General features: G+C 38.9%; 1 protein-coding gene across 1 annotated transcript in view; it reads right to left on the bottom strand.

The window, feature by feature from the left end:
• Window positions 1-20,242, bottom strand: part of IFI16 (interferon gamma inducible protein 16) — a 70,141-nt gene that overhangs the window by 21,629 nt on the left and 28,270 nt on the right. The window contains exons 7-10 of the mRNA XM_046682004.1: window positions 4,812-5,231; window positions 3,152-3,340; window positions 1,946-2,013; window positions 152-204 (exon numbers count right to left, since the gene is read on the bottom strand). Of these exons, the coding sequence (XP_046537960.1) occupies window positions 152-204; window positions 1,946-2,013; window positions 3,152-3,340; window positions 4,812-5,231 (730 nt within the window). The remainder of the gene's footprint in view (window positions 1-151; window positions 205-1,945; window positions 2,014-3,151; window positions 3,341-4,811; window positions 5,232-20,242) is intronic.

Here is a 20,242-nt window from a genome sequence, read left to right on the forward strand (position 1 = left end):
TGGTCCCAAGGAGGAGCTCCAATATGTGGCAAGGCGTAAAAATAGAAGATAGAGTGGGGTCAAGGCATTAGAGATTGAAGATGAAGCTATTTAAGTGAAAACAAAATCAAAGAGGCAAACTCTTTTGGGTAGATAGAAGGTCATTTCTTGCCTATCTCATTTAGAGACACATTGTCCTCGGAAATGACAAGTTCAAAGGGGAATCTGCAAGACATTAGAGGTAGCAAAGACATTGATTGGGCAGATCCCTGAAATGACTCCTCTAACTCCTAATCACCATCATGTACATATTAAAGAATAGCCAATTACAGGAAGTTTACTTAAAGTAATAAGAATATGAAGTTTTAGATTAACTCAGAATACAAATGTCATTTGTGTATGAAGTAGTTCTTTTCCTCACTGTCCATAAGTCAAATTTTGTTTGGAGGAAGTTTTAGCTGTACCTGATGTCTCAGTAAGAAATCTGTTTTCTAACTACCTGGGTGCTGTTGTGATCTTGAGCACTTCGCTTAATCTCTAGGTCCTGTAATATCTAAAGTTCCTTCAAAATAGGGTTTCCCAAAATTATCTTGAAATATACATTTATATGAATGTTATTAGAATGGTATTGGACAAGGAAAAAAAACTTTTAAGTTTTATTCTTGGCATCTAGCCTACCATAATAAAAGACACACACTGAGAAAGGAGGCAGTGTAAGGGAAAACAACTCATTATTCCTTGGATCTTTGGCCCTAGCCATAAAGGCAGAAATTTAATGCTAGTTTTCCTTAGATTAATTGTGCACAAATAGTTTTGGACCTTCATGGTGGGAAATTTCCCATTCTATCCTTCACAACTTTGGCCTCATCCACATTCCCCTCCTTCTAACACATTTATCTCAATCCAAAACAGTAGGCTGGATTCTAAATCAAGAACTATGATTTACAATCTAAGTATCATTAGGAAACTGATTTTACTTCTCTGTTACTTGTTTTTCTCAAGGAAAATAAAAATGAAAGCAATATCAACTCTCTGGAGCTGGTATGAAGATTAAGTGACACAAAATAAATGTAAAATGGCAGGTATCAAATATGTGATTATTAAAGATATAAATTTCAGTTTTAGATATCTACTCTCTGCCATTGTACTCAAAAGTGAATTACTGATTCTTCAGTCTTTGCCTAATGCAGGTCTTTGCCCCAGGCAACTTCCCGATGGAATCCACACACGTGAAATATGAGAACCAGGAAATGTGGTTGGAGAGCTACTGAGCTGTTGGTACTTGAGTAAGGAATGGAACTGGTTATTTCACAACAAAAAGAGCTAGAATTGCTTCCAATATATAGTAGTGTCTTCATGCAAATCACCAGAAGCTGCCTCATTTGGCAGACAAAATATCCAATTATGCCTCCTCCAGGAGACCACTTCTGAAAAGATGTTCACTGTTCTGGGCTAAAGCACCCCCTCCTAGGACAGAGGGCTTGGCAATTGAAGCACAGACTAGATTTCAGCCCCTGTCTGCCAACTTACTGGGTTTCTTTGAGCAGAGCATAATCTGTTCAACCTGTCCATCCTTGATCAGAGCCTTATCCTGTAAAGATATAAATTATAAATCCAAATATTGCTTGGAGCCTGTGAGCCCCACCTTGACTAGCAGGCCACAGACCATTTACTTTTAATCAATTCACCTATGAATTAGACGTTTGAGGAAACCCTCCTTTAGAAATAACCATGATGTTTATAATTTTTTTTCTAAGTTAGAAAAGTTACAGATGTAAAATATGGTGTTGAGATGGTACAGAAAAATATTAAGAAGAAAGTGAAAAGCACCTATAACATCCTATTTCCAAGAATTAATAGCAAGTATATATGTTGCTGTATTTCAACCATATGTATTATTTTTTCTGTGTTTAGATCTTATCTCCATAAACATCGTTATTAATGGAATCCAGATTTTTAGAGGAACTCCAGTGAGGTTTTCATATATGAATCAGGATTAAGTGGTGGTATCTTGCTTTTCCTGGCCTTGATGACCTTGAAGAAGAAAGGGATAAAGATAGATCAGTAGCGATGCAGCTCATCACGCATTTCTCCCTTCACTCACACTGTCTCCTTTCCATGGGCTGTATCCTTTTCTCTCTTCCTTTCTAAAAGGTTCTTCTCTCACTCTCACCTATCTTCTTTAAAGATGTCCTGTTTATTGAGTCACCACCCCCTCCTCTTGGTTGGGACCCTGAAATGCAATATTCACTCATGCCCAGCATGAGTACTTGTGGACAGGCAGGAGGTGTGGGGAACAACAGGAGAGAGGAAGGAGCAGGTGCTCATGCTAAGAGCTCAAGGGAATGTTCTTCCTGGGAAGACAGGGAAGGAAGGGAAGAAAGGTGGGAGGAGGATGCAAAAGGTATCCTGGTGCAATGTAGTGAGGGAAGATTTGGAATGTTTGATTGATGGTCCTGGGAACTGGAAAGACCCAAGAGCATGTGCATTCATGTGTGTCTAGAAATGTCAACCTTTGTATTTGATCTGTTTGCATTTCATTATTAACCTTTGTTAGTGTTCCAAGAATTCCGCATGCATGTGTGCATGAGTCTGACAAGGAATATGAACTTTGTCATGTAGAATCAACCACCTCTGTTTGTTGTTGACCAGAATGTGTAGCTCACAAAAGGCAGGTGACTGTGTTCTGAGATGCTCAGGGGCATCCTTGATCACTTAATCTGGTATAAGCTCTATTAAGTATCCTCTGAGATAGAAGATATTTCCTCCATTTTATAGATGATGAGCCTTGCTAGTGAGGTTGCTAGATGAGGTTGCTAGTGTTTAAGTTCATTAGTCAACTAGCAAATCACAGAGGCAGGATTTAAAACAAATCTGCCTTAATAAAGCCCAAATTTGCTAAATAATCTCCCTGCTTTGATAAATGGAACCAATTCTACATATTTATCATAAGTATCACATCTTTTGAGTGCATATCTGGTTCCTCTGTTCAATATGATTAAAAGTATTCTTTAAGAAAAGAAATACTGATGGAAAGAAAGAATGTTTACACACACTTAAGTAGAAGGATTAGTTCTTTTTCCACCTGTTTGACTCTTTCTGCAATAGCAGCAGTCTAGCTTTCTCAAAGTCTTCTAGTTTAGAAGGATGATGTTCCCCCAGAAGTTCCCACCTTAATGAAACTGTGAATTACAGATCTCAGCTGCCACTTATTCTCACTTAATGCCAATTCAAAGCAGATTAGTTTAAGTTTATCGCCTTCTTCACAGTTGATTTGGGTCAGTCGTCCATACATCCTAACTTCTATCTTCCCTGTATTATCTTTTATTTCATAATAAATGAATTGATTCCTAACCGTTTTCTGCAAAAGAAAGACAACATTCATCCTCTGAGAACTGAATCGGTAATATCCACATCTATGAGAAATATGGAGTGTTAGTGAAATTTTTATCTGTGACAGGTTAATTTATGAGCTGTAGGTCCAGAATTACAGGTACCAAATAGTTTAACATATCTTATTCAGAGAATTCTCCCTTTTGAATCCTCTGTCTAGCTTTCTTTCTTGTAGGTCTTTGTCTACTGGGTTCTTCTGAAAGAATTGATTACTTTCCTCATTTCCTACTTCCATTTCAGAATAGCTGACATTTCTTAAGGAACTTGGATATACGCTTACTCACTCTTTTCCAATCTGCCCAAATCTTGAATCTAGATCAGCCAGTCCCGTTGTTCTTGTTTCTATCTCACTTTACTCCTTAATTCTAGAAAAACATATATGTGCATAGTCATTTAAACAGAGTGTGCAGAAAACAACAGGGGTAAAAGTAAAGAGCTACCCTAGAAGACTCATATAATGGAGTATGAAACAATACTTCATATAAATATTTAGGGGGCCAGCCTTGTGGCACAGTGGCTAAGTTCACATGTTCCACTTCAGCAGCCTGTGATTTGCTGGTTTGGATCCCAGGTGTGGACCTACACACTGCTTATCAAGCCACACTGTGGCAGGTGTCACACATATAAAGTAGAGGAAGATGGGCATGGATGTTAGCTCAGGGCCAATCTTCCTCAGCAAAAATGAGGAGGATTGGCAACGGATGTTAGCTCAGAGCTAATCTTCCTCAAAAAAAAAAAAAAAGTTAGGTCAGCAAAGTTTAGTATTTCTATGATGTTTTGGACTGAAATATCTACTCTAAGAATTCACCAAAATCCTGCATTTTTTGTCCGTATTTATACATTGGTGTTAAACTACATGATTTCTATATTCTTTTCAACATCCATATTTCGCTTAGTTAATGCCAAAGTCGTCAGTTGCTCAACAAGTTTTTGATGAATAATATGAAGAGATAAGAGCACTTTAGACTTCAGATGCTCAGAATCTTAGCTATCTGTTGGAAAGAGTTATGTTCTAGGGCAGAGTACTCTATTCATTTCTTAGTCTGGTTGTCACAACTGGAATACAAGCTTGAGAGGGTAATTCTTTATTCACAATCAGATTTAAGCTGTAGCTGAAATAGATGAGGCAGAACTCAAAGAAACCAAATCATAAGCATACATATATTGATATAAACTCTGCACTGTCCTCTACCTGGGTGGCTGTCAATGGGTCATTATAGCTGATAAAATGCCAAGGCTTCTGGGGAATCTCTTGCCAAAGAACTTGCATATTGTTACCTTGGGAAGAGGAATGTTCAGAGATTTTCTCACCCATATCTTGAAGTGGGCAGTGGGGCTTTGAGGTCCTGTGTTTAGGACTTTAACCAAACACCAAATAGTCAGTTAAGCCTTTTAAATTATGAGGTTGCAGGTGAAATATTACAATGGTGTGGGCTTACCTTATGCACCTCATACATCCCATTCACAAATGTTCCTGGAGCTTGCAAGTACAGATGACTGATTTTAGGAGTTGCATTTGCATTTGCAATCAGACTTTTTGAGACCTCCATCTTTTGGTCAGCATTAACATCAGACACAGATAAGGCATTGTACACCTCCAGGTACCCATTGCATCCAACATAATCCGATATGGCAATGACTTCCTTTGGAATGAACTTCTCCTTTAGGCTGATATCAAAAACCTTCACTTGGAAGAATTGGCTCTCAGTAGCTACTGTGGCATGAAACATCTTTCTCTCCCCTTTGCTGACAGCATATGCAAATGGCTCTGTTGCTTTCAGTACCATCACTTCTTTGGGGCCCCTCTGGAAACCTTCTTCCCTGGAAGCTTCTTTAGGTACAGCCTTCAATCTTGGTTTCTACATTGAAGTACACACCAAAACCAGGCACAATTTAGAAAAGAATTACAGTTGCCCTCTAGTGAGAACCTTCTCAGGCTAGATGTTGACCCTCAACCAACACTGTTACCATACAATCCACTTGCTGCCAGACAAAAGCCAATCATGAAGAGGCAAGATGGTAGCAGAGAAAGGGCATTTTATTACAGTTTGCTAGCAAGAGGGAAGATGGCAAACTAATGTCCAAAAGAACCATCTTCAGGAGGGCACAGAATCTTGAAGCTCTTATATAGGCCAGGGGGTTATAGGGGAGGAGGTTAGGAATGTTGACCTTCTGGTGTTACAGACTGGGAGTTGCCACACCAGATCTTTCAGTTTTCATTTATGATGGCTATCAGCGTAGACTCTCTGTTCAGAGGTCATAACATTCCCAAAGAATTCAAAAGAAGGAAGTTATTGTCTTATTGCAGCTGGGAGGTATATGCACAAGCAAGGGTCATAAAATCTGCAGGGTCATAAAATCTCCTGGTAGGTGCTTATCCAGCTGGGTTAGTTAGGCAGAGGTCATTCAATGTTACAATATGGTCTCTTTTCTACAATATGGCTTCCCTTATGTCAACCTTTTGTTGAGCCGGTATCAACACCATAATCAGGTGAACTTGGAAAAAAACTAGACAAATATGGCTGACATGGTATTATTTAACCAATGGAAAAAATGGAGAAGATTTAAACAGCAATATTATTTCTTCTTTTCACTGTTTTATGAGTTTTGAAAAAAGTATATTTTTCTTTAAGAAGGATTAACTCAAGAGAAAAAGTATTTCTCCTAGGGAGAGCTATGTACAGTGTAGGGGCAGTGGGCAATAGTGATGCTATTGTGTAGTGATTTCTAATAGAGGTAAAGATGAAAAAAAAATATTAATTTATCCCATCAACTCATTTTAGTGAGCAAAGTAAGATATAAATATGGAAGAAAATAAGTCACCTTTAATATCACTGAGAGTGGGGAATGGCTCCAGTGAGGAACAATTGATTTCCTCTAGAACTAATCCTGGTAGATGTGGCAATTTAATGACCCAAATCACAAAGCCCTTTTCCAAGAAAGCAGTACTGTGTTGAAAGGGGTTAGGAAGAAAGTCACTGCAAGGATCCCAGGAACTTCCCTTATTTAGAGATGTCCTGGATGGATGCTTTTGAAGAGTAGCAGAATAAGCTACACCAAAATATGCTTCCTCAGCATAGGATTATTTTGAAAAGCAGCAGACACAAGAGAAGCTCTAAAAACAGAACTGAATTTGTCCCTTGTAAGTGAAATTTACTCATAAAGGCAATCTCCATTTGTAAGGATGTCTCCCTCCCTGAGTACCAGGAGGAGAAGGATAGCTCTAAATAAATGGCAAGAGAATCTTATCAATGGAAGAGGAACTGGGTGAAATTGGCACAACAAACATTACCTTTGTTTACCTTGCTTTTCACTGGAAACCTCTTCATAACTGGCCTCCTCCCACCTTTCCTTTTTTTTGACTTTAGCTGGAGATGATGTTTGAGCTGATGGCTTAGGCTACCTCAGGGAGTTACTCATTTATCCAGGGTATTTCCTATGTATACATGGTATACATGTTAATAAACTTCTGCTCGTTTTCCCCTTGTTAATCTGTCTTTTATTACAGGGGTCTCAGTCAAGAACTCAGAGGGTAGAGGGGAAATTATTTTTCCTCCTCCACCTTCTCCTGTTGGAATAATGGCAGGTGTTCTGGATAGAGGCTTAGGAGAAGCCCCTTACAAGAATGTGATCCCTTAGGAGAAGCATGCCAATGGAGAAGCCAGGGGCCAGGGGATTTTCCTCTAACCTCCTGTGTACTCAGTGATCGGCACCATTTCTGAATTTTAGGAGAGCACCTTGAATTGGAGGGGGGACTACTCATCTGTAAGAGGAACTATTTGGGCAACGGTGGGCCATGGGATTCCTAGAGACCAGTGCATGGAGACAGACTGGCTGCCTCCACAGACTGGCAGTGCTCCTTGTGATCTCACCTGGAAAATTACAGTTCATTGGGTCATGAGGCTTAATTCTGATTGACTCCTCATCAATGTAGTCAAGTCACCCTAACATCAGGAAGCTCATTCCCAGTGCATGTTAGTCAGTAACAAGAAATTTCTTAATAGGAGCGATAGCAGCATCCTCATAAGAAGTGCACAGGACGTAAGGAGGAAGTTATGTATTTACTCTGAGGGTCATGAAAGAAGACCTAATGGACTCATGTTCTTATTATGTTCATTGTGGGTATCGGGAATACTGGAAATAACCTAAAGTCAAATAATGCAGGATTATTTATCTATACGGGTATTAAACACCCATGCAATTGTTCTCGTATATTAAAATGATAATTTAAATGTGTGTTGGTTGAGTGAAATAACACTTCAAATCTAGTAAGTGAAAATAAAACTCTGGGTTATAGAAAAATATGTGTAATGTGATCCAATCTGGAAAAAACGATATTCTTTGTATACATATAACAAAACGGTAAAATCAGAAAGACTTTACTGAAATGTGGCATTTCATTGGATAGAGGATAGATTTCAAATAGTTAAAATTTAATTATTTTTGTCTGTGCACCTACATTTCCTGAATTTTCTAAAATGTTATTATTTACACAATAAAAAATGAAAGAGAAAGAATTGGTGATAGTGTTTTGGTTGGCTCTGTATTTCTCCACCTATTCCACTGCAAGCTGTGTCTTTCACTACCTATTGAGGGAAACACAAAAATCAAATTAAACAAGCAAATGACTAATTATATGCAGTACAGAATAGGGATGATTAGCTGCCCACTAGGTCATAGAATATCCTAATGCAGACGATGGCATAAGAAGAGTTGGAATTTGCATTTAGGTAGCATCTCAAAATATACACTTGATAAATAAATGAGTTATTTAAATAAATATCGAATTGCATGTAGTTGGGAATTAGTGAATAGCTCTTTCAAGGTTCTGTTGATCCCTGTTATTACATCATAGGGAGGGAAACATTGGAAATAGGAACCTCGTACTTTTGTTAAGGAAATGCTTAATGGGATTGGTGGAGGCATCTGAGGAGTCTGGGGACAGCACTCAGTTGGGTACGTGCTGGTCCCCAAAGGTTCTGAAAGCTGACTGTGTTCGTGGGATAACTGCATTCTCATGGTGTCATCTGTTTTGGTAGTTGTATCATTCCTTTTCTGAAGAAAAGATTGATGTTTATTCTTTTTTTCTGGTTAATTGTTTGAAAATCAGGTGAAACAATATATTTTCATTTCATTCTTACTTTTAAAAACAGCATCTTTATTCTACTGATTTTCCCGGGAATAATAGCATATGTTGAGATACCCTCATCATCTCTACTGCTCGCAACCCAACCAGTATTAAACACTTTACTAAGGTGTTAAAAGCTTGGATGCTTGAAATTTCATTGTTCTCTGATGGCATCCTGATTCTACCTAAGCTGAAATCCAGCCTGAGCCAAAGGGTCAAACACAGCTCCTGGGGCTATTCTTTAGTAAAGAAATAAGTGTTAGAACATAAACTTCTATACTTCCAGACGTTTATTAACTAAGCCTTTCACATCAGCCAAATACTCAAATTAGGTTCTATCCTCTGCTCTTCAGCCTTCAGGAAATACAGCTCTTCACTTTTTGGGGTGCTCTGATCATCTCCTTGTCAGACGTATTCTCCTAAAGCCACAGTTCCAGAGGCAGGATTCTGCTCTCCTTGTAGTGTACATCAGAGAGCCAAAATCCTTCAGCAATGTCAGTCACATTCAGAACAATTCAAAATTTCACCTGTCGGGGAGAGGGAAAATTCCCTTTCTTCCCTTCTTGAGTTCTTATCGTTGGACTAATAATAAAATTAAAACAAAACCAGATCAATAGGAGAAAAGCCCAGCTGAATATGTATGTATTGGAGATCATAGAGAAACAATGTTTGGAGAGTGAACAAAGCAGGCAGTGTATGTATGTTCTTTTACACAAAAAACCTAAGAAATTTGTGAAGAATTGACAGGACAAAGAAACTTACGTTGGGGGTATGTAATTAGTGAGGAATTTGAGCAGAGTTTAGGCTTGAGGTAGTACATTTGCAAGGTTTGTTTACACAGGCTTCTCAGCCTGGAATCCCCTCACCCTGGTGATCTGGATGCAGGCAGAGCCCGTTTCACAGGGGAGATTGATTTCCTGCTTTCAAGGGGAACAGAGACAGGAGGGTCAGAATGCCCTTATTACTTCTCAAGGAATTTTAATTCAAAATGGTCAATATGCTATTGTGGGATATTTTGGATATTTGGATATTGGGATATTTTGGAGTGGCCTGCCCTGGGCCCCAACACACCTAAGCATTATCAATACCTTAATTTTTATACCATGTGTAAGGAAAATCATATGTCTTGACTACCTTCAATATCACTAATAAAAACTCTTTCTTAACGTTCATATTTTGATGTTAATTTGCCACTGAGTTTACCATTTCTAGCATTCAGTAATCTAATTTGTATACTGTCACCTGTTGATAGAGAGGTAGAGAAGAGAGCGCCTTGAAGTTCCTGCCTAGGGAGTGATTAAAATATCTTTTTACCACACTAAGCACCTCATTCCTCGTTAGAAGACTTACAAAAGCTGAGCTAATGAAAACAAACAGACAAACAAAAAAGGATCACTGTATTGTTAAATTCCTCAAAATGAATCATAGTCATTGTAACAAGTGTACTCTGACGCTGGAAGCATTATATGCCCATTAAATGCTCACGTCTTAGAGTTTACTAAAGCTGGATTTGAACCCTGGCTCTAACATTCACTAGATTTGTTGTCTTGAGGAAGACTTTCAAATTTTATGAGCTTCATTATTCTCATCTGTGAAATGGCAGTAACAATAGCGTGCTCATGGGGACATGTAATAAAGAGGAAATGAGATAATTTACATGAAGAACACAAGTTTTAGAGTCCTTCCCCCCAGCAAATGCTCAATAAATGTACATTATTGTCAATGTTATTCCACAGTCTGAGTTTGTGTGTCTTCTCCTACATACAGATGTTTTGTGCTTTATGATGAACCTGTTGTTGGAAGCCCCAGACTGAGGAGTTATGGGAAGCAGCTTATAAAAGAAGCTTCTCCACTTAGGTCTTCCACATGTAGTAATGTAATCCCACTGACAGAAGCATCTTGACTATCATCCTTTAAAAGTCAATTAAATAATGCTTCCATCACAACAGTAGAATTTAGATATCTAAAAGCTAATGTTTGGTTGGATAATATTTTTAAATGGCCACTGATTTTTTTTCCCATCACTGTAATTCTTTCTAGACTACCATTGTTCATTCTGTGTTTATTCATGCACTTCTATGCTTTGTGTTTGAAGGGCGACATGACAGAAGAAACAAAAGATTTTAATGGTCTCCTTCTGGCTTTGAATCCAAGAGCTTAAAGCGTCCATATCATAGACAAAATGTTTGGCAGAACTCATGAAGAATAAGAGCAAGAATATCCTATTCATCTGGTAGATCATACAAAGAGTATTCTAGAATCATTTTGCAGGGCTCTTATGAAGGTGGATGGACATCAAAGAAGAAATGATGATATGGTGTGTTTACATGTATGTGGCCATGGAAGCATATCATTCTTCTTAGGATTCCTGTGCTCAACAGGTACAGGTAAAACAGAAATGTTACTGTGGATGAAGAAACGGCTGTGTCACCCATTTAGGCAGTGGGATCTTAGCAAGGGTCACATAGACCCTTCCAAGCCAGTATGCATAAGAAAAGTTGAGTTGTCCTAAGATACTCACAAAAATCAGTGAAGTGCCATCTGAACTGGTAATGACTAGACATGGGCTCCATCAATGGTCACTTGTGAGAAGATGGCAAAAAGATATCAGATGCTTGCTCTATCCCACAAATACAATCTTTAAAACTACCTAAAGAAATATGGACTCTTGGAACTAACAACAAAATCAACAATAAAAACTAAAACATTGAGAAACCCAGTATATAGGAAGCCTGTGTTCAACTGGTATGTATGGGGTGGTGGCAGAGGCTGCATTTTGGGTCAGAGTGTGGCTTGTGGCTTGGGGCTTGGGGCTTGGGTGAGAAACTAGATTAGAGAATAGTGACCTAATGATCCTCTTGCCTTTCTTTCAAGTTGCTTGCTCATTCACTGCAGATATAGGCTTCTGTGCCCTGGGTGGAGCTAACTGCACTGGTGATATCAAGGCCAAGTAGAAGGCAGGCTAGGACAGAATTTAATGCACACAGATATGAACTCATTATTCCAACCTGTCTTCTGTTCCTCTTGAGCAGGGTGCCTATAATCTGAAGTTATTTCTAGCAGGAAAGAAAAACATAGATTTATTATAGTGATAAATTCTGTAAAGGAAAATACAGGGACTGGTGAAAGGAAACAATAGGAGGATTTTATCTATTCTAGGAGGAGAATTTGCCCAAAGAAAGGATTAGGTTAGCATCAGAAAAGATTGAAGCAATAGAGACAGGAGACTCGTTTTTCAAACAAAAGGAAAGTAGCATATGTTAAAACACATGATATTGGAAGGAGCATGGAATGTTGACAATAAATGGTGAAGTATGGTTAGTGAGGAAAAGTCAAAGGTGTGACTGGAAACTGGAATATAAGGGATGAACAGATATAGCCTGTTTGTAGCCCTCTCTACTAGTCTGGCTATTTTCCCACACTATCTCTCTGTACTTGGACCAATAAAAGTCAAGAATTCTCTTGAGATCAGGAATAATTTAATGAATGCATACCTTGGAAATAGCAAAAGACAGAATCTGGTGGTATTTCCAATTATGTACTTGGTAAATTAATGAGAGATGTGCCAAAGAAATTGTATTTAGTCAGAGATTAGATGAGAAGCTCTTTCAAGATTTGATCGCACCTATAATTAGATTTTAGGGAGCTGAAGGAATAGGGACAGAAGCATGGTACTTTGTTGAAGGAACTACTAAATGGGGTTTGTTGATGGTGACTGAACTGAAATGCATTGATTGCTGCATTTAGTGGAGGCTGGCTCTGCTCCTGGGAGGAATTCCATTCTTCTGTAGTCACAAGCTTGTGTGATTGTGTCTTCCATTGTTTGAAGGAAAGCAGACCTTTTTTTTTTTTTTCTACAAAATGACTCTAGAGGAACAGATACCTAAGGATGAGATTTCTGAATTATTTTTAGATGAGGTTTCTGAAATTGCTTCTTCAATTTGGTTTGATTTAAAGGCGTTAATAATTCTATTTCCAATAGTAAAGAGTGTGAATATTCCATGGCATGATGTGGCAATAGAAATATGAAAAATATCATCATTGAATACTCATGATCAAATACTTCTGAGACAAATTTCTGGATGATCGTTTATATGATACCTTTGAACATTTTTGTCAAACTAACAAGTATAGTGAGACTGGCTTCTTGCTCCTGATTTCACCTGAAAAAGTGGGGAAAGAAAATGATGAGCTCAAGAATTTAAATTCCCAGCTCAAGTGCTGCATAAATGACCTGAAAGCTTCTATGTCTGTCTTGAAATAGACCCTTACCTCCTGTAGCTGCAGAGCTGAGACTGCGGATAATCAAATGTAGAATCTCATCCAGTGAGTGACTGAATTGCAATGCAAATTGAATTCCCAACCTTACAGGATATCTAGTGAGGCTATTGCTTGGTAAAGAATGAGATTCTGAGAATTGGAATGGGGACATATGGGAAGATCCTGATGAAGCTGGAGATACTAAGCCCCTAAATTCTGATGAGTCTTCTTTATCGTAAAAACAGCCACTCCTCCCCATCTGAGGAAGTTAGTCCTGCTTTGCTGGAAAAAAGTTGCCTTGCGAGACAGTACTGATTCTCCTTAGGACTCACCCCACCATCCTTCTTTGCTTCTAGACTTATAACTAGACCCGAGTTCCAATAAGCCCTGAATATACAAGTAAGTTACCTGATTAAATGGCCTAAATGTCCATGGTCTCCTCTCCTGCTACGCTACCTTCTCTCACCCTGTCTGCACCTGTGGTCGCATGGGAAGTTCCTTATGGTCAGTTGACAGAAGAAGGGAAAACTCAGACCAGGTTTAGAGATGGTTCTGCATGATATTCAGGAACCACCTAGAAGTGGATCACTGTAGCACTACAAGCCCTCTCTGGGACATCCCTGAAGGATGGTGGTGAGGGGAAATCCTCCTTGTAGGCAGAACTTTGAGCAGTTCACCTGGTTGCTTACTTTTCTTGGAAGGAGAAGTGAGTCAAACATTATTATATAGAGATTCATGGACTGTGACCAATGGTTTGGTTGATTACCAGGGACTTGGAAGGAATATGATTGAAAAATTGGTGACAAAGACATCTGGGGAAGACGTATGTGGATAGATCTCTCTAAATGGGGGAAAAAATGCTTGTGTCCCATGTGAATGCTTACCAAAGGATGACCCTAGCATAGGAGGATTTGCATAATCAAGTGGATAGGATGACCTGTTCTGCAGATATCAGCCAGCCTCTTTACCCAGTCACCTCTGCCATTACCCAATGGGCTCAGGAACAAGGTGGTGATGGTGGCAGGGAGGGAGGTTATGCATAGGCTCAGCAACATGGACTTCCACTAAAGGTGACTTGGTAGGGCCACTGCTGAGAGCCCAAACTGCAAGAAGCAGAGACCAACACTGAGTGATTTCAGTATTGGCACCATTCCCCAAGGTGATCAATCAGCTACCTGATGGCAGGTTGATTACATTGGGCCACTTTTATCATGGAAGGGGCAGCATTATGTTCTTACCATAAGAGCCACTTATTCTGGATATGAATTTGCATTCTCTGCATGCAGTGCTTCTGCCTAGACTACCAACTATGGATTTACAGAATCTTAACCACCATCATGTATTCCAAACAGCATTGCTTCTGATCAACGAACTTACTTTACAGGTTCTTTAGAAGCCAGGATCACAGGTCCAGGAATCAAGGAGTGGAAATGGGAGTATCATTTACTATTACTGTTAGTGATCTGCTAGCAAAATTTTTGCTTTCCGTCCCCATGAACTGATGCTCTGCTGGCCTAGAGGTCTTAATTCCACAAGAAGGAATGCTTTCACCAGGAGACACAACAATGATTCCATTGAACTGGAAGTTAAGGCAGCCACCTGGCCACTTTCGGCTGTCCGTGCCTTTGAATAAAAAGGCAAAGAAGGGAGTTACATTGTTGGATGGGATGATTGATCCTGACTACCAAGGGGAAATTACTAGTCCATGATGGAGCTAAGGAAGAGTAGGTCTGGAATACAGGAGATCCCTTAAGATGTCTCATGATCTGTGATTAAAGTCAAGGGAAAATGCTGTCTCCTAGAGCCTTGACATTGAGAAGTGCTGTGGTAGTGGAAATGGCATTCACCAGAGTGTCTCTAGCCTGAACCTATTTAGATTAGGGGATTTTTAGCGGCTCCAACTCTGTGTTTTCTCACCTGTTGTGGCAGTATTGTATCTTAGATAGAGGCATTTTGAGCTGTACCCTCAAAATGGCTCTGTCTGCACTGTGATAACTGAAAACTCTTGATATCCTGTACTTGTGGTAGGCTCTATTTTCCATATCAGTGCTAGTCAACTTTACTTTCTCTATGTTTACACTTGCTGGTCCTTTAATTTGGTAAGAGAAAGACTAGAAATTCATTATTATTTTATTCTAAAATTTTCTTAAATTTACTTCATGACAATGTTTTCAGCATCCATTGCTCTTGTGTTGCTGTTATGCTTTGCATGCTAATAGAAAACCAGAGATCAGAGTGGTTTATCTTTAATATTCTTTCTCTGTAGTGTCCTGGTTTCCTTGAATTGCAGCAGAACACTTTAAATGAAGTGGAGGCTGCCTAATCAATGAAAAGAAGAGCTAGAGGCATGAGTGGGCCATGGGCTTCAGAGGAACCATTTGGTGGAGCCATACTAGCCTCATCCACAAACCAGCAGACCCTGGAGTAGTCTGACACAAGATATTACACAGTGATCATCTGTGGGTGATTGAACTTTACCTGGATCTTACTTTTCATCAAAGTGACTAATTCAGCCTGATATCAGAAAGTCCTTTCCTCAATGAAGTTAATCAGTAAAAAAAGACTCATACATGAGAATAACAGTAGTAACAGTGATATGAACCCTGACAAGGAACCACACAAATACAGGCCCCCATGAAAGAAATTATACAACTACTCAGAGAGATATGATAGGACAATTAGAGACAAGTACAAATATGTTCATTGCAAATACATTTGTGATAGGGGATATTGGAAAGTCAATATACAGAACTATTTTTTAAAATAAACTTTAGTATATCAATCCAATTGATATACTAGATTTTTTACTCATTAAATAATTATTTTTATCTCTATGGGCTTGAAAGAAGGGTCATAATACGCAAAATAAAAAATGGGTTACAACATATTAATCATTATATGATACCATTTTCAGAAAGTTATGTATATACTTACATAGGAGAAAATGTGAAAGAATAGAGAGAAGAATGTGGTATAATCTGGAATTTGGAATTTCAGGGAACTCAAATTTAATTATTTTTAGTTTCACTGGCTGGTTGTCTGCATTTCCCATTTTGTTTTCTGAAATAATCTTGTATTAAGAAAAATTTTTGTATAAGAAAAAAATAACAAAGTATGACCAAATTACTGCTGATGTTGTGATTTCACCACTTGTGGCCCATCATGGTTTAATCTTCTTTATTGTCTATCAAGGAAATATAAACCCCTCATTTTTGGAATAAAACTCGTTGTGGTTTCAATCATTTATTAGACTGTCTGCAATGAATGAGGGACATAGCAAAAGCCTAGCCAGTCCAATTTTGAGAAGAGTACAACTTAGTAAGTATTATAAGAAAGTTCTGATTATAAGGTGCAGCCCGCTTCCTTTCATCTGCAACTCTTGGTGTATATTCTTCCTTCTGTCTAGATTTTCCCAAACTTCTCAACTCCCCTCCCTATTCCACTACTTCTTCTGTTTGTTTTTATACCTTTTAAGATTCACAATAGGTATCACTTCCTTGACTGGATTAGATGACTGTCATTTGTCTTTCACTTGCTAAGCTGATTCATATCTTAGTACTCAGTGTTCACTTTTCCATTGAGTAAATGTATTTATTGAGAGTCTTCTGTGAGGCAGGTACAGAACTAGGCTCTGGGTTACAGGAGTTCCACACAGCTGACAAAGTAGCTGTCATTTTGGAACGCAGAGTAAGGTGGGGAAGACAAACATATTAAGTACAGTTGTCGTTAAGTGATGTACAAAGGAAGAAATAAGGTCCTACCAAAAAGAACTTCATGATGATTTCACATAGGCTGCAGGGGTGTAAAGGAGGACTCTCTGAGGATAGGGTAGCAATATTGAGATCCAAAGGGTAGATATGTTTGGTCAGTTGGGAGATGTCCAGGTAGAGGAAAAATGGCTTGTGAAAATCCTGAAGAAGAAAGGAGCATGGTGTATTGAAGAAACTTTCACAGATTAGTGAGCCAAGGGGAGAATTGTGAAAGAGACTTGAGCAGTAGACAGTGAACAGACTGCTGCATTCACCTGTACTGTTCTGGACTCTACACCTCTTTCTCTGTCTCCCAGAACAACACAAGAGAGGTAACTAACCGTGGTCAGAGATAATGTCAAGGTCATCAAGTATCCCTTGTGGAAGCAAAAGGTTAAAATGTAGTGAATTCTCAATTTACATATTTTATCAACTAATTAATCATGGGAGTTATTTTTAAGTAGAGGATGAGATCAGAATTTCAATCTCAAGGTCTGATTACTATATTTTTCGGTTGAATAAAATGAAGGAAAAGGGAAACAGGAATAAAGTACCTAAGTTATGGAAGTGGAGGATGGAGCTGATGATGAGATCTGAGGAAGCAAGGGACAGCCAGTGGTTTCAGATGTGCTGGCTCCTGCAGGACAGGAAGGCTGAACATGCTCCTGGAACACCTTAATCCTTTTGGTTGCAGTATTTTCTTTGGCTGTCTTTTTCTTTTTCTGAAAATTGTTTAATTTTCTTGTTAATGTTTTTGTATCAAATGAAGCAGGGCATATTTTCATTGCTGAGTAGTTGATTTACTTATAGCTAAAAGTGTTTTTAGGTGTAGGAGAAAAGAGAAAGACTAACCCTGTGGCCGAGTGGAGAAGTTCGCGTGCTCCACATTGGCAGCCCAGGGTTTTGCCAGTTTGGATCCTGGGTGTGGACCTAGCACCACTCCTCAAGCCGTGCTGAGGTGGTGTCCCACATATAGAACTAGAAGGACCTACAACTAGAATACACAACTAGGTACTGGGGAGCTTTGGGGAGAAGAAGAAAAAAAAAAAAACAACAGGAAGATTGGCAACAGATGTTAGTCCAGGGCTTAATCTTTGGGAAAAAAAAGAGGTGTTTACACACATCACTCCTCTAATAACCTCTGTGGTAGGATGTGGCTAACTTAGAATTAGAAAAATTGAGTTTTGACATGGAAAGAACATTTTATCATCTGTTTCTCCAGTTAACACATGCCTAAAGAAGATATGAAGATATTAGAATTATGTCATATATATTCACATTGGTTTATTAAAGCTCATTGCCTTTCACGAATATGATCAATTATTATTTATTTGGTATATCTGACCTTGATGGGAAACTTAATGAAGAACCAAGTGCCTAATGGGGAGAATGAGTGGAAATGCCTTAGCAGAGTTCCTTCTGTGGGGCTTCAAGCCTGCATCTCTCTCTCAAGCATACCCGAGCCACAGGAGTCTCCTCTGCTCCTTCAGATGTCACAGTACTACTTGTGGTGGGTGTAAGTGTAGCAAGACCCGCTGCTTCCTGCTTTCTCTTTTTCACTGGAGTTGTTCCTTTTGCTGGAATGGATTTAATATTCTTTTCAACTGATGCAGAAAAAAGGAGGACATGTAAACCCAGAGCAGCCGGTCTAAGACAGCTGAAGCAGTTTCACTATTATTTCCACTCAGCTCCTGCTTGTAGGTCTAGGTATGCTTTTGTCTACCTTGACTGCATTGGCCAGCCAGTCTGCAAGGGGACCAATGGTAACAATACAGGCAGGGACACTGTCTCACGTTCTTCAGTGGTTTGCATACTGGTTGCGTGCACAGTGAACACATCCTTTCGTCATCTAGATTCCCATGTACCTCAGTCAAACTCTTTTCCTAACCTGTTCTATCATTTCCTTTTAAAAATTCAAGATTTTTTAATGCTGCCTGGTGGGTCACCATCTGTAAAAGATCTGTCCAAAGTGGAGAAACCAGTAAAAGGAAATGTGATCTGGATTTGTTACGTAACAAAGTAATATTATTTGCTTTTGCATTTACAAAATATTTTTTCTTAACCCAGTGACTTTATAAGAGAAAGAACTTCTTCACATCTCTGAGGGGTAGGATTTCATTTAAGTGCTACCTCATCTTTTTTGCTATGAAGAGTAATGATGGAGAAAATAGTCTAAATAGACTAAATTCATTTATTGGTTAAATATAAAAAACAATTTTTGTATTTTTGTTTTGTCATTTTCTCATCTTTTTAATGTACTGGGAGTCTCAGCATCTCCTCAACTCCCTCTTGCTTTTGTTTTTTCCACTGCATCCCAAATATGCCTTGCAACATAGAAAAATCCCCATTAGAAAGTAGATGTGCTAAGTGGTCAATTTGTTGACATGTGAAGTACTACCATTATCATGGCTACTGAGTCATAAATAGGGAAAGAGATGCACCAACTATGACCAAGAAGGGTTCTAGTCAAGGTTGGGAAGTGTATGGGAATAGCGACAGTGAGAGGGGATTCCCTATTTCCTTTTAACTTCTCACTTTGTTCTAATCAAGATTGGGGAGGGTCAGGGCAGGGCAGTCATGCTTGGGATCTTCTGTATTACCTTTTTGCTTCTCCTTTCTAGGTTTTTTAAAAAGGCCTTTAAATTCTGGTATGTCTTTTAACAATTCTATTAGTTTGTTCACACAGGCAGCACCTTGGAACTTTTCTTCCATTAGATGAGCAATCTTAATTCTGTTATATTCATCTTGCATTTTTGTAGTCAATCCCAAATCATGGGCCAGTAGGGACTTGACTACATTAAAATAATAATCATTGATGTGCTCTAATCTTTTCAGCAGAACAATTTTCTTGTATTCATTCACCATGTCTCAAGTTATGGATGAGCCTACAAGAAAAAAAATGACATGTAGTGTTATACACTTATATAGACAATTTAAAATGCTGGTTGTGTCTATGTGAGTGAGTGCTCCAGATGAAAGAGCTGTCCATGGGTGTGTGTGCCAAAGAGGGACTATAATCACTAGATATGTCACTGTGTAGAATGTGTTGAAAACTACTGCATCAGGAACTTCTAAGAAATTCTTCCTTATTAATGATGATATTTGAGTTGTCAGGGTTGGATATCATGGAAGGAGGTCTGGAAATAGACAATTACTGCACTATTTAGAGTATGGGCCATACAGTGTCAGAGTCTCTGCTTCCTCCTCCCATCCTTCTTGGGGCTACAGTTTATCCCTGAATGTCTGCCTGTGGGTTCGTGACTCTTCCCACTCACTATGACTAAAGTAGACTATGTGCAAAATGAGCTGCAGCTTCTCACCTTATATGAATAATCTTCAGCCACAGCCCTACAGATCCATGCTGGGATATTGACCCTTGTCCATTTGCCTCTTTCCTAATTTGCTCTTACTAGCATCCTCTCTCCCTTGGTGTTATTGGCTGAATTGTGTACCTTCAAAATTCACATGTAGAAGTCCTGACTCCTGCTACTTCAGACTGACTGTATTTAGAGACAGGATCTTTAAAGAAGTAACTAAGTTAAATGCGGTCACTAGGGTGGACTCTAATCCAATACGACTGGTGTCTTTATAAAAAAGAGGAGATTAGGACACAGACACACACAGAGGAAGGACAATGTGAAGAGGTAGAATGATGGCAGCCATCTGCAAGCCAAGGGGAGAGGCTTTAAAAGATACCAATCCTGCTGACACCTTGATATTAGATTTCCAGCCT

The sequence above is a fragment of the Equus quagga genome, chromosome 13 (genome assembly GCF_021613505.1).
Source record: "Equus quagga isolate Etosha38 chromosome 13, UCLA_HA_Equagga_1.0, whole genome shotgun sequence".
Classification (NCBI taxonomy): Eukaryota; Metazoa; Chordata; class Mammalia; order Perissodactyla; family Equidae; genus Equus; species Equus quagga.